This window comes from Primulina huaijiensis, chromosome 7 (genome assembly GCF_012295235.1).
Source record: "Primulina huaijiensis isolate GDHJ02 chromosome 7, ASM1229523v2, whole genome shotgun sequence".
Taxonomy (NCBI): Eukaryota; Viridiplantae; Streptophyta; class Magnoliopsida; order Lamiales; family Gesneriaceae; genus Primulina; species Primulina huaijiensis.
The window spans coordinates 20,603,979-20,614,822 of NC_133312.1; the positions used below are offsets into that span (position 1 = coordinate 20,603,979).

Below are 10,844 nucleotides of genomic sequence, written 5' to 3' on the forward strand. Positions count from 1 at the left end.
TACAAATACAGAAAAAATCTTGCATGTGCTTAAGAATTATGGCACCAGGAACCAGGATGCATTCTAGCACTGGTAATATACTGAAGATTATGCTGATTTCTGTCTGATCTGTTATGCATAACTGATATAACCCCTAAAGATGGAGGGATAAAGCCAAACAGGTACGTAAAATTGGGGACCAAGTGGCATTCCCATTTCGATAAGAGGAAAGATTCTCCCAAAATATGCAATCTGTCGTCATTTTCTTTTCTTTCCCTGCCAAATATAAATCAGCTATAAGTCAGCCGCACATCAATTAATGAAGTGGAGGAAACCAAAGAGAAATCGATGTAAAAGAATACCGAGTTGACATGATCGTCCATTGACAATTGCTTTCGTTTCTTTTGATTGGAAGGAGGGCTCTCGGTAGCCTGCCTAGCAGCGGAACGCTTAGAGGGGGTTGTGTTCTGCCAGAAACAAAAGAATCATAGTTACTAGAGATGCATGCCATACTAAGGCGCTTGTATCGTAGAAAATAGGCTCAAGGCGTAGCCGAGATGAATGTGCTATTGAAGTGAAACTTAACATTTTAAAATTTATATTAAAAAAGGTCATTTAATACGAAGTACAATTTACAAGCAACTGAAAAATGATAAAATAGATATTCTTCAAAAACAAAGTAAATACAAATGACTATGACATCGGATTCATTTAAAATACACAATTCTTTCAACTGAGACAAGCTACAAGAGCACATTGGCATTAAGACTCACCTATATGTTATTAAAACCCACGACACATGACTCATCAAATGCCTGCACCTTAACATGTATATATACGCTAAGGTCAAGTATCAATAACCCTCAAGTATGGGCGTGTGCATTGCTTATTTTTAATAACTACGTAACACAATTGCCAAAAATAAAGCATCATCACCAGTTCAAATATCAGCATAATAGTCGCATCCACAAAAATCACATTTCTAGGCTAGATCTGATAGGTGTCGCGTGAAGATTAACTTTTTTGAAGAGTGAATACCTTGGCTAACTTTTTCTCTTTACGGGCTTGCCTCTCCCTCTCATCGTATTCTTGATTTTCCCGCTCCACCAGCCGGATAAGTGTGTCACATCTCCTTGCAAGTTCTTGAGTTGTACGAGATTTTACAAACCAATCAAACCGAAATAATGGAGAAGTGCGAAAGGCAGCTTTCAGCTCGTCCCAATTCCCATATCCAAGCTTGTGAACCATACATATCTGTGGAACAATTTTTACCAGAATGATAACTTTGAGACATTAAAAAGGAAGATCAAATCCAAGATGTACTTCAAATAAGCTGATATCATGATTGGAAGCCTCACCATAAAGCGATCACATTCTTCATTGTACAGCTTCCCTTTGTTCTGGCCATATTGGATCTTCAGTTCCAACCATGGATTCTTGTAGCGGTTCAATTTCTTCCCTATAGCCTTCATGATCTCATCTTTCCTTGAAATTCTAGCTTCTCCTCTTTCGATGTTCTTAATAATCCTATCATAATCTAGAACCAAATTCAAGAGAAATGGGTGTTATGTTTCAAGTCTGAGAAAGAAAGCCTAAACCACAAAAGCACATTTATAATTCCCCAAACGGAACCTGCCAACAGTTCATAGGGGATGTTGACACATTCCTATCACTTACATATAATACCCCCTTGCAGGTAATGATCATTTCAACAAAAATCTTATATTCCACATGAACTCATAAGAAAAATGAATCATCCATCATCACTAGAAAATTTTTCCTATCCTCAAAATATACATATTCTACAAAGCAAAACAATTGAAAGAATTATCAACCCTTGGTGGGAAAAACAAACCAGAAATGAATGTACGTCAAAATCCAAAAATTAGCTTAAAATAGAACACCACTTAATGCATACCATTCAATTCTTTATATCGGGTTTTGAAAGCTTCAGCATATCTCTCGATCTCTTCCTCGGTTTTCCCTTCCATTTCGGAATTGATACTCGTGATATCATTTCGACCATACTTCTCACAAGCCCTGATGAAAGTATTGAAGTCTCTCCTGCTCCATGTTGAAAATCCCTGCATACCACAGTTTGCAGGTTATGACATGCATAGAAGGTTGAAGTCGCTGAATATAATGAAAACTTACTTCTTCCAGCAGCCGCTCCTTTTCTTCCTGCTCTTCAGCAGTCAACGGCTCCCCCACATCTAGGTAGAGAACAACATACCAAGAGAATATCAAAACAAAACCTGATAGAACAATGGCATCTCGATAAAAGAACATACCTTCAGGTTCATCCACATCTATTGTGTCTTTTACCTGATTTCTCTGATGTAATTGCTGAAGCCATGAAACCGATTAGACAGATACCAAAAGCAGATATAAAAAGAGAAATCAAATGGAAAGACGAACCCACCATCAGACAACGAACTTCTTTCTCATACAGTTCACTAAGACGCTGAGTGTTGAAGAACTGGAAATCATGACTAATAAAAATAAACATTCAGATACAGAAATTAATGGATAAAATCTACAAACATAATGAAGGCGAGACGTATACAGCTGAGGCATGCGAGGAATTCGTGGCTCTTTAGGTCTTGCAGGACCACTTTGACGCATTGTCTGCTTGAAGTACTCTGATTCAGAGTAACTGACAGAAAATAAAGAAATTCCACGTCAACCGACAGCATACATTACCCGAGTGCATAATTTCAAGAATAGAAGAAACATACTTCCGCTTTCTTTCTCTTTTTGGTGGTTCCATCCAATTTTCACTCACAATTTTCTTGAAGTCAAACTTTTCATCCTTCACGCATACAAGAAAGGACCAGAAAAAAATTGAACTCAAGGAAAGTAAATGAAAAACCGCAATAATCAGCCTTAAGCTTGTGATATACCTTCTCATCATCAAAAGCATACAACTCAGCACCTGCAGTAAGGCAAAAGACATAAATTAGTTTCATCACTAAAAAACACGCCAGAATTTGAACAAGAAAAAAGCATTTAGATTAGTAAACCGGGAAGGGAGTTAAATAAAAGAAGACCATACTATCATCCATTTTGAATTTGATAGCATCTTCAGTAAATTTTTTCATCTTTGCATCAAGTTCAGCTGTAGCCTCTTCTCCCTTGGCAATAATTCTATCTATATCTTCATCCGTTATTGTGCTGTCTTTCGAACTAAAAACCATTTCAGCACCAAATCTCACCATTTGCAGCAACTCATCCTTATTAACAGCTGCAACAGAACAAAAAATTGCCAATTTCTAGCAAATGCATAACTGTGCCATGGCCCACAAAGCAAGCCTATTCGAAAAAGAAAGTCTCACTCTTTTGCTCGGCTAATCGTCCCTGTTGGATAACCAAAGCATCAAGTGCAAGTTTTTTATAGGCCCTCTCAATCACTTTCTCCTCAATGGTGAACTGCAAAACAATTTGAGAAAATTAAGAGTGATTACACCACGAGGAAGACCCATTCTGAAACCCAAGTAGGTACAGTAAACAAACCTCGGCGCAGAAACGGAAGACTTGCACTTCCTTCTTCTGTCCAATTCTATGAGCACGGTCCTGGGCCTGCAAATCAACTTGCGGATTCCTGCCATTCAACACAACCAAGGCTTGCAATGTTCAAATGTAAAATAATAGGTCATGACATAAAAACAAACAGGGGAAGCAGCAAAGTTTCACCAATCACTGTCATAAAGAATGACAACATCAGCAGTAGCAAGGTTGATACCAAGTCCTCCGGCTCTTGTTGACAGTAGAAAGACAAACTTCTCACTTCCCGGACTGTTGAAGGCTTCAATGGAAGCATCTCGATCATCTCCACCAGTATTTCCATCAATTCGGCAATAATAGTATCCACGGAATATCAAGTAGTCTTCAAGAATGTCCAACAGTCTTGTCATCTGTTGGTACAATAAAGATGAATTCGAGGGGAATTTGCAGAAAAATAAAGAACAGAAAAAACATGGCAAGACGAGACACCGACTTCATAGTTATCAATGGGCGCTCGCTGAGACAGGCGCAGCCAGGCCCATCGATTGCGCTTGGGTTATCACACAGGCGCATCTCTTCAATCGCGGGCGATTTAGGCAAGAAGAAATCCTAAGGCGCAGAAGCGCGCGCTTGAGCAAATTGGCCTCCACTTTAAAAATTAACTCAATCCCAAGTACTTTGAAGCCCAATTAGCAAAGCTCGTACCTATTTAACATTTTTAAAAAAACCCTGCATGCATGATTTTTCATCTCCCAAGACCCAAGTGCAGCGCTATTCGCCCTCAACGTTCAATCAAATTCAAGATTCATGCCTCAAGCCTCAAGCCTCAAGGAATATCACTTTCTAAATTCTGCCATATACCTATTTAATATACCTATTTTCATCTCCAAGTGCAGCTGATTCCTCAAATCAATTAAGATTCACGCCCTAAAGGTAATATTCTTTCTGAATTCTGTCATATACCTGTTTAATATACCTATTATCGTCTCCCACGAAGCTTTGCTGATGAAAATGACGTAGTGGACAAAATCTTGAACAGTAACTGATAAAAGTTTCGTAAACAAATTCAAAATCACATTGTAATGTTGTTAAAAAGAATAATGAGGGAGCAAATCCAACCAAATTGAGGAAAGAATACAAACTACTGAAAGATTTGTGGGTTGACAAACCTTGCATGAGTTGTGTATGAATATTTGTGGGTTGACAGATGTGCAACACGCGCAGAAAGATTGTTTGTGCAGCATATTTGAGCAAAACAGTATGTGAGAAAGCAAAAAAAATAATATCTGCAAAGCATTATGGGCAGAAAGTTTCCCAAAGATTCAAGCTTGTAATGTACATTATGTTGAATTTTAAAATTTATGTCAAATACGCTTTACTTAGGTAAAACGTGCACTTCGCCTTACGCCCTAGCGCCGCAAATAACTATGACCGATTTACCATTACCTTGTATACTCTAAAATCTTATGGCTTTCAAAATAAACCCCCAACAACAATTTCGTGAAACAGTGCTGATTAAGACAACTCTCTCACACTACGTGTATTGTCATTACAAACACATGCTTCTTCCATCTAGTTTCTTACCACCTCAACATATTTGTTTCTGTATTTGAAAAATCCAAAATACTTGATGAAGCTCACACATGTCGAGCTCTTGAGTTCTTTACAAAACCATAAGAAAAGTGAGAGCAAAATTTTCAGGTCTTTCCATTTAACAGTCTTTTGAGTCAATCTCGCATTACAAATAGCATTGCTATATCATACTTCATATACTATGTGACTGACAGATGTTTTTTCATTATTGATTATACAGATGAGTGTCAAACATTTTCTTTATGAAGAATCATATGACATTAAAAAATATATATTGAAACACCATTTGAGACATGAGATAAATATTTCTTCCTTATAGCACTGGTAGTCAATGCTTAAACCCAATTTTGGCAAGCCACAACGTCATAATCAATCAGGAATAAACCACACATCCTTATTATGGGATATTTTTTTTAATGAGCTCTCATAAGTTGTGTGAAATACATGCATAAAATTGAAAAAAAATTAATATAAAACATGACTAGAACATTAAAAAGTACCGGAAGAGAAAAATATATATTTTTAAGCGTGGTCACCTGTGAAAATATCAAAACCCTGGAATCACGCTCCTTTAATTTTGGAAGCAGTTTATCAAGAAGAACCATCTTTCCTGCAATGACAAGACAATTCACAAATCAATCAAGACAGTCAAAAAATGGCAGTCATGATGGAAGAAACACTCTTTCCAATGACATTGTAAGGAACACACTAAATTTTTTGATAAATGACTTATGAAATGAAGAAAAGACGAAAGAGGCAATCATAATGGGAAAAACATATAATTCTTCAGAAGATAGTGATAGGAACACACCAGCATTTTCTATAAGATGTTCTCCAGTGGTATAAGGTGGCCCAGGTTCAGCTCCTTGAAATAAATATGGGTGATTGCAACATTTTCGGAGCTGCATTGCTATATTAAGCAGGCGCTTCCTTTCTCCGCCAGCATTTACAACCTCAAGATCTTTCTGTAGCAATGCCTTGTAGTATTGTTTTTGCATTTGAGACATGCCAACTTTTAATATTGTCTCCTTTTTAGGAGGCAAACCTTTCTCAACATCAGACTTCAATCTTCTAAGGAGGAATGGCCGAAGAACCTCGTATTACAAAATAAAAAGTAAAAATAAAAATAAAAACTTATTTTCAGGTTTAAATCATCAAATGTTGTCTTACAAGAAACTGTTCAAAACAAATTCAAAATTCACAATTCACGTCTCATCAAACCTGAGCACTAACTTTTTTATAGAATGAAATTTATTAAAGAATAAATTGAGGGTATACCTTGTGAAGTTGCTGGACAACTTCTTGTTGATCATTTTCACCGGAAATTTGGAACCATTCATCAAATGTTTCAGAAGAGCTAAATATCTCAGGAAGTAAAAAGTTAAGGAGGGACCAGAGTTCGTGGAGGTTATTCTGCATATAAATACAGTTTCACAAATGAAGAACCTAGATCAGTACATAAATACACTTGATGCACACCACGGACTTCCAAAATTAAACAAAAATGACAAGAGTGTGAAAAAGAAAGGAGCTGATAAAAGACAGATAATATCCCTGTTTACCCCCAAAGAGTAAAGCAGTTTGAGATGATTTGCAATGTATTGTAGGGTATTTTTCCTATATCTGATATACCTCAAGAATTGGAACAAGATTAAAAGTTACATAAGATTTACAAATCCCCTTCAGAATAAAAAACTCGAGAAATTTGAGATAGAGACATGGGGATACAGAACTACAAAATCATATTAAACAATCAACAAAAATTGATCGTAGGAGCTATGCCAGATAAAAACCTACAAAAGATCAGATAATTCACATAATACTTATCAAAATTGACAAATACATACTCCAGTCAAAATATCTGGATTATAAGTATAGGGCAAAAAATTTACCAAGGGACCTAAAGAACTAGAAAATATATAAAAAGTACCTGAAGTGGCGTTCCTGTTATTAAAAGCCGATAGTTGGTATTATAAAGTCTCATCGTTTTTGAGAGAAGCGAGTTCTCATTCTTGATTCGATGAGCTTCATCTATAATGATATATCGCCAACTAAATCGGCGCAAAGCAGACTTCTCTCTAATGGCCATCTCAAAACTTGTCACACAAACATCAAACTTGCCAGCAACTAGCAACTCGTCTCGTATATATCTCTGGAAATTGAGCATTAGTGAGATGATTATGTAAATTAGGTCATCTATAAGACAATCGAATATCTCAATTGTACTGAAGGCATACTCTTTCATCAGGATTTCCAAGAAATTTCACAGCACGCAAAATGGGACAAAACCGTTTGATTTCATTCATCCAATTGCCAAGTGTAGATTTAGGAGCAACAACCATATGAGGGCCTGTAATCCCTCTAAACTCATGCAAGTATCCCAAAATAGAGATGGTTTGTAATGTTTTACCGAGTCCCTAAATTTGAAAGGAAAAAAGGACATCATCAATTAAATAAAAAATATTACAGCAGTTAGTGAGGGCACATATTTACTCATGTTCATTTCCTACCATTTCATCAGCAAGTATTCCATTAATGCCATTCTCATATAATCTTATCAACCAATTTAAGCCAGCCAATTGGTAATCCCTCATCTTTCCTTGAATACCTGCAAGAAAGAGTGACAAGGTTATGAACACAAATTCATGAAATTAAAAGAGGAATACCACCCCATGAAGCACAACAGTCTTACAAGATGGTTGTGCCACAAGTCTTGTATTTCCACTGCCAGAAAGACCTTCTTCTTCCTCTTTGAGACACTCTTCATCTTCTTCCTCTTCAGTTATCTTTGATGCATGGCGCCCTCTGCAAAAACAATCAAAGAACACAGGCACATTATGGCTTGTTCCCAGTCCTTGACTTAAAATATTTTGTTGGGGGTCCCCTGTGATGATAGTTCAGTGGTGTATCCAAATATGTTCTTTTGATTTACAAGATCTTCCACGATTTCCTAATTGAACATCCCCACTTATGTGTTAATAAAATGAGTGTGCATTAAACACAGAATGTCAAATCTCAATCTGACATGGAACCTCAAAATCATGCAATATTTTCTGCAAGTGTTATAAAGCAATTTCCATAAAGTGTCAGGATCTTTTGAATGCAAAATTCTAGCATTGAGTTGATATATCATCATTCTATACATTATGCACGTCATGCAAATATAATAAATTTGATGACTCACGGCTCTCCTACTAGAATTTTAATCCCTTCAGAAGGAGAAACTGGTAGCTAATGGCAGCACCAAGGCGATTTCTTGCAGCACTATTGACCAAGTTGGGGATATGTATACACAGCACTTTCGATAGGAAAGTTTGTCTAATGAGCATGTTAGAAGTCCTAAACTTCTGGACTAAGAGGTGTCGGAGTCAACTAATGATTTCTGCTTAGATAGTTGGTACGTAATGATTCAGAGTAAATCCAGGAGTTGAGTAAATTTTCCCATTCAAAGAGAGCTTCAAATGAACAAAAGAATTCCCGTTCATTCTCTCATAATGTACGGCTCACGTAGTAATTTTTCCACTTTATATATCTCACGTAAATAATGGTATCGATATTATATTGCACTGGCACACCAGAAAACGCTCTGACGAAATATGAGCTTGGCACTAGCCTTCCTTTTGCCTTCTTCAGAGAGGAGGTCTGATCACCCTTAGCAAAATGAGAAAACAACTCTGTCTGCTGTAATAGATATTTCAATCGACCCTTTCCTTTGTTGTTCTGCTCAAAACAGACCAGTTGAAAAATCTCTGATGATAAACCAATATTGTGATTATATTACTTAACAACTATTTTCACAAAATAAACCATGTCAGCATCAATAGCAGCATTCGGGGCTTCTAGCATCTCTCTTATCTTCTGCTTCTTCAACCGCTGCATTTCGTTGAGCCGGAGCTTTTCACGTTTGGACACTTCATTTGCAACATCTTCATCCTGTATAACCATAGAAACCATAAACAAACTAGTAAAAATACCCAAAGAATTAGCAAAGATATCTTCTCAATCTCGCAGGCAAGCAAGAAGCTCAAAAACCAGCGGACGGAGAAAAAAAACCATTAAATAATTTGTCTTCACGTAACCAACAAATGGAAGGCCTAAATTCCCTGACCGAAACATAAATAATCGAATACATTAAACCACAGTTATTAAAAGTTCACGAGGTTTGTGCCTTGGCTATCCCTTTGCGCCCAGAGACATGCAAGGTACAAACCTTTAATGAGATGTGCGCGCTTTGGGTCTAAAGCACATATCTTGGTGCGCTTTAGAGACCCAAATTGCATTTTCAGCAAATGTTTCACACGCCTTAACCCGCAACTTAAAAGATCGCCACAAAAAAAAAAAAAATCAACTGGGACAAAGTACTCATTCACACCATTTCTTAATTCAGACACCCATATTTCAGGTAGACCTCAGTGTCACATGTAAACCACCCCCCGCTTCACATAGCTAAGGCAAAAGGCGTAAATTTCGCACCACTTCTTCTTCTTCTTGAGCAGCGGCGTTGGAGTTGTCCTCCTCCTCGTCGTCAAAATCATCGGTTGTACGAGCTACGGCTTCGAGCTCCTCCTCATCTTCCTCATCGTTGAGCTGATCCTTGGCAGCATCTTCTTCCTCCGAAGAATTGGACGTAGATTCGTCCGAGGAGTACTTCAATCGAGAGGATTTCGCCATTCGAGGGTTTGAAAGACTTCGATTAGCTAAAAGAACACTTGGCCGGGAGAACAAGATCAAGAGCGTAGAAAAAAATTGTGGAGCAACGAACTTATTTTTATGGATGGGCTAAAAATGAGTGCGGTTCCCGCCATTGGGTTGAAATTTGGGCTTTGACCGAAGAGCCCAAATACTCTTTGAGGCCCAGATTTAGGAAACACATATCTTCCGTCACCATTTAAAATCAATTCATATTCATATTTATAATTTCACAAAATCGTGACAATTTTCAAAAAAAATTCTTATCTTCACGCTTTAATATTCATTAATGTTTATGATACCCCAAGGATGAACCCATCAAGATCCGGCTCAAACTTCCGGCCCATCTCTAAGGCCCACAAGTGAATGGCCCATGACAAGCCCAGTTATTCTCCTATAAATACCAGGTTTGAGCGCATGATTAAGGATTGAATATATTATTTTCAGCAGCACCCTTAGCTGCTCCCCCCATATATCCTCAGTCTCTGACTTGAGCGTCGGAATGGCTACGCCGGGACACCCTCCCGGCCCCCTTCTAACGATCTTATTCGTGATTTCAGGCTCATGGTAATTTCGAACCTGCGTCTGGACTAGTGACACTTACAAGAAGAGGACTCTAAAATTTTCCGTGAGTATCACTTGGCGCTGTCTGTGGGAACTTTGAGTTGAGACGTAGAGATGGTAGGCAAGAGAGGGAGTAGAAGAGCTACCTCAGCATCATCGCGTCCTCAGCGGGGACCCGAACAATCTCATGTTGAGACAAGGCAGGAAGCGGACCCTAAAATTTTCCGTGAGTATCAGTTTAGTTTTTAAAAAATCATTAATATTTCATTTTGATGGAATAACTTAATTTGAATTAAATATATTTGATTTGGAGGATGATTAAAAGTATAGACATCCATTACAATTAACACTAAATTGACATAAGATAAATATGAAATTTTCTTAATTACATTTATCAGTGTTTTCAAAATATAATCGGATAGACCGGTTCGACCGAAACCAGTTACGGAGCCGATCCTATCATAGACCAAAAAATGTTTGACAACGGTCAAATAGGTCAGAACGGTAAAAGACAG

The 10,844-nt window shown here is 37.6% G+C and overlaps 1 protein-coding gene across 4 annotated transcripts; it reads right to left on the bottom strand.

The window, feature by feature from the left end:
- Positions 1 to 11: 11 nt before the first annotated feature.
- LOC140980810 (ISWI chromatin-remodeling complex ATPase CHR11) lies at positions 12 to 9,827 on the bottom strand. Of its 4 annotated transcripts, XM_073446862.1 has the most exons (25): positions 9,550 to 9,826; positions 8,884 to 9,009; positions 8,690 to 8,796; positions 7,769 to 7,881; positions 7,587 to 7,684; positions 7,314 to 7,493; positions 7,007 to 7,228; positions 6,355 to 6,489; positions 5,888 to 6,170; positions 5,613 to 5,686; positions 3,673 to 3,893; positions 3,493 to 3,580; positions 3,315 to 3,408; positions 3,035 to 3,223; positions 2,883 to 2,914; positions 2,718 to 2,791; positions 2,546 to 2,635; positions 2,402 to 2,471; positions 2,271 to 2,325; positions 2,134 to 2,192; positions 1,898 to 2,063; positions 1,338 to 1,516; positions 1,018 to 1,233; positions 342 to 446; positions 12 to 255 (listed from the first exon to the last, which is right to left on the bottom strand). In XM_073446862.1, the coding sequence occupies exons 1-25, from the start codon at positions 9,745 to 9,747 to the stop codon at positions 238 to 240; spliced, it is 3,192 nt and encodes a 1,063-aa protein (XP_073302963.1). In that variant the 5' UTR covers positions 9,748 to 9,826; the 3' UTR covers positions 12 to 237. The 4 variants fall into 4 exon arrangements, with proteins under 4 accessions (XP_073302963.1, XP_073302962.1, XP_073302965.1 ...); XM_073446861.1 differs by having other exon boundaries at positions 2,134 to 2,325; positions 9,550 to 9,827; XM_073446864.1 differs by lacking the exon at positions 9,550 to 9,826 and adding an exon at positions 9,287 to 9,494 and having other exon boundaries at positions 2,134 to 2,325.
- Positions 9,828 to 10,844: the final 1,017 nt, after the last annotated feature.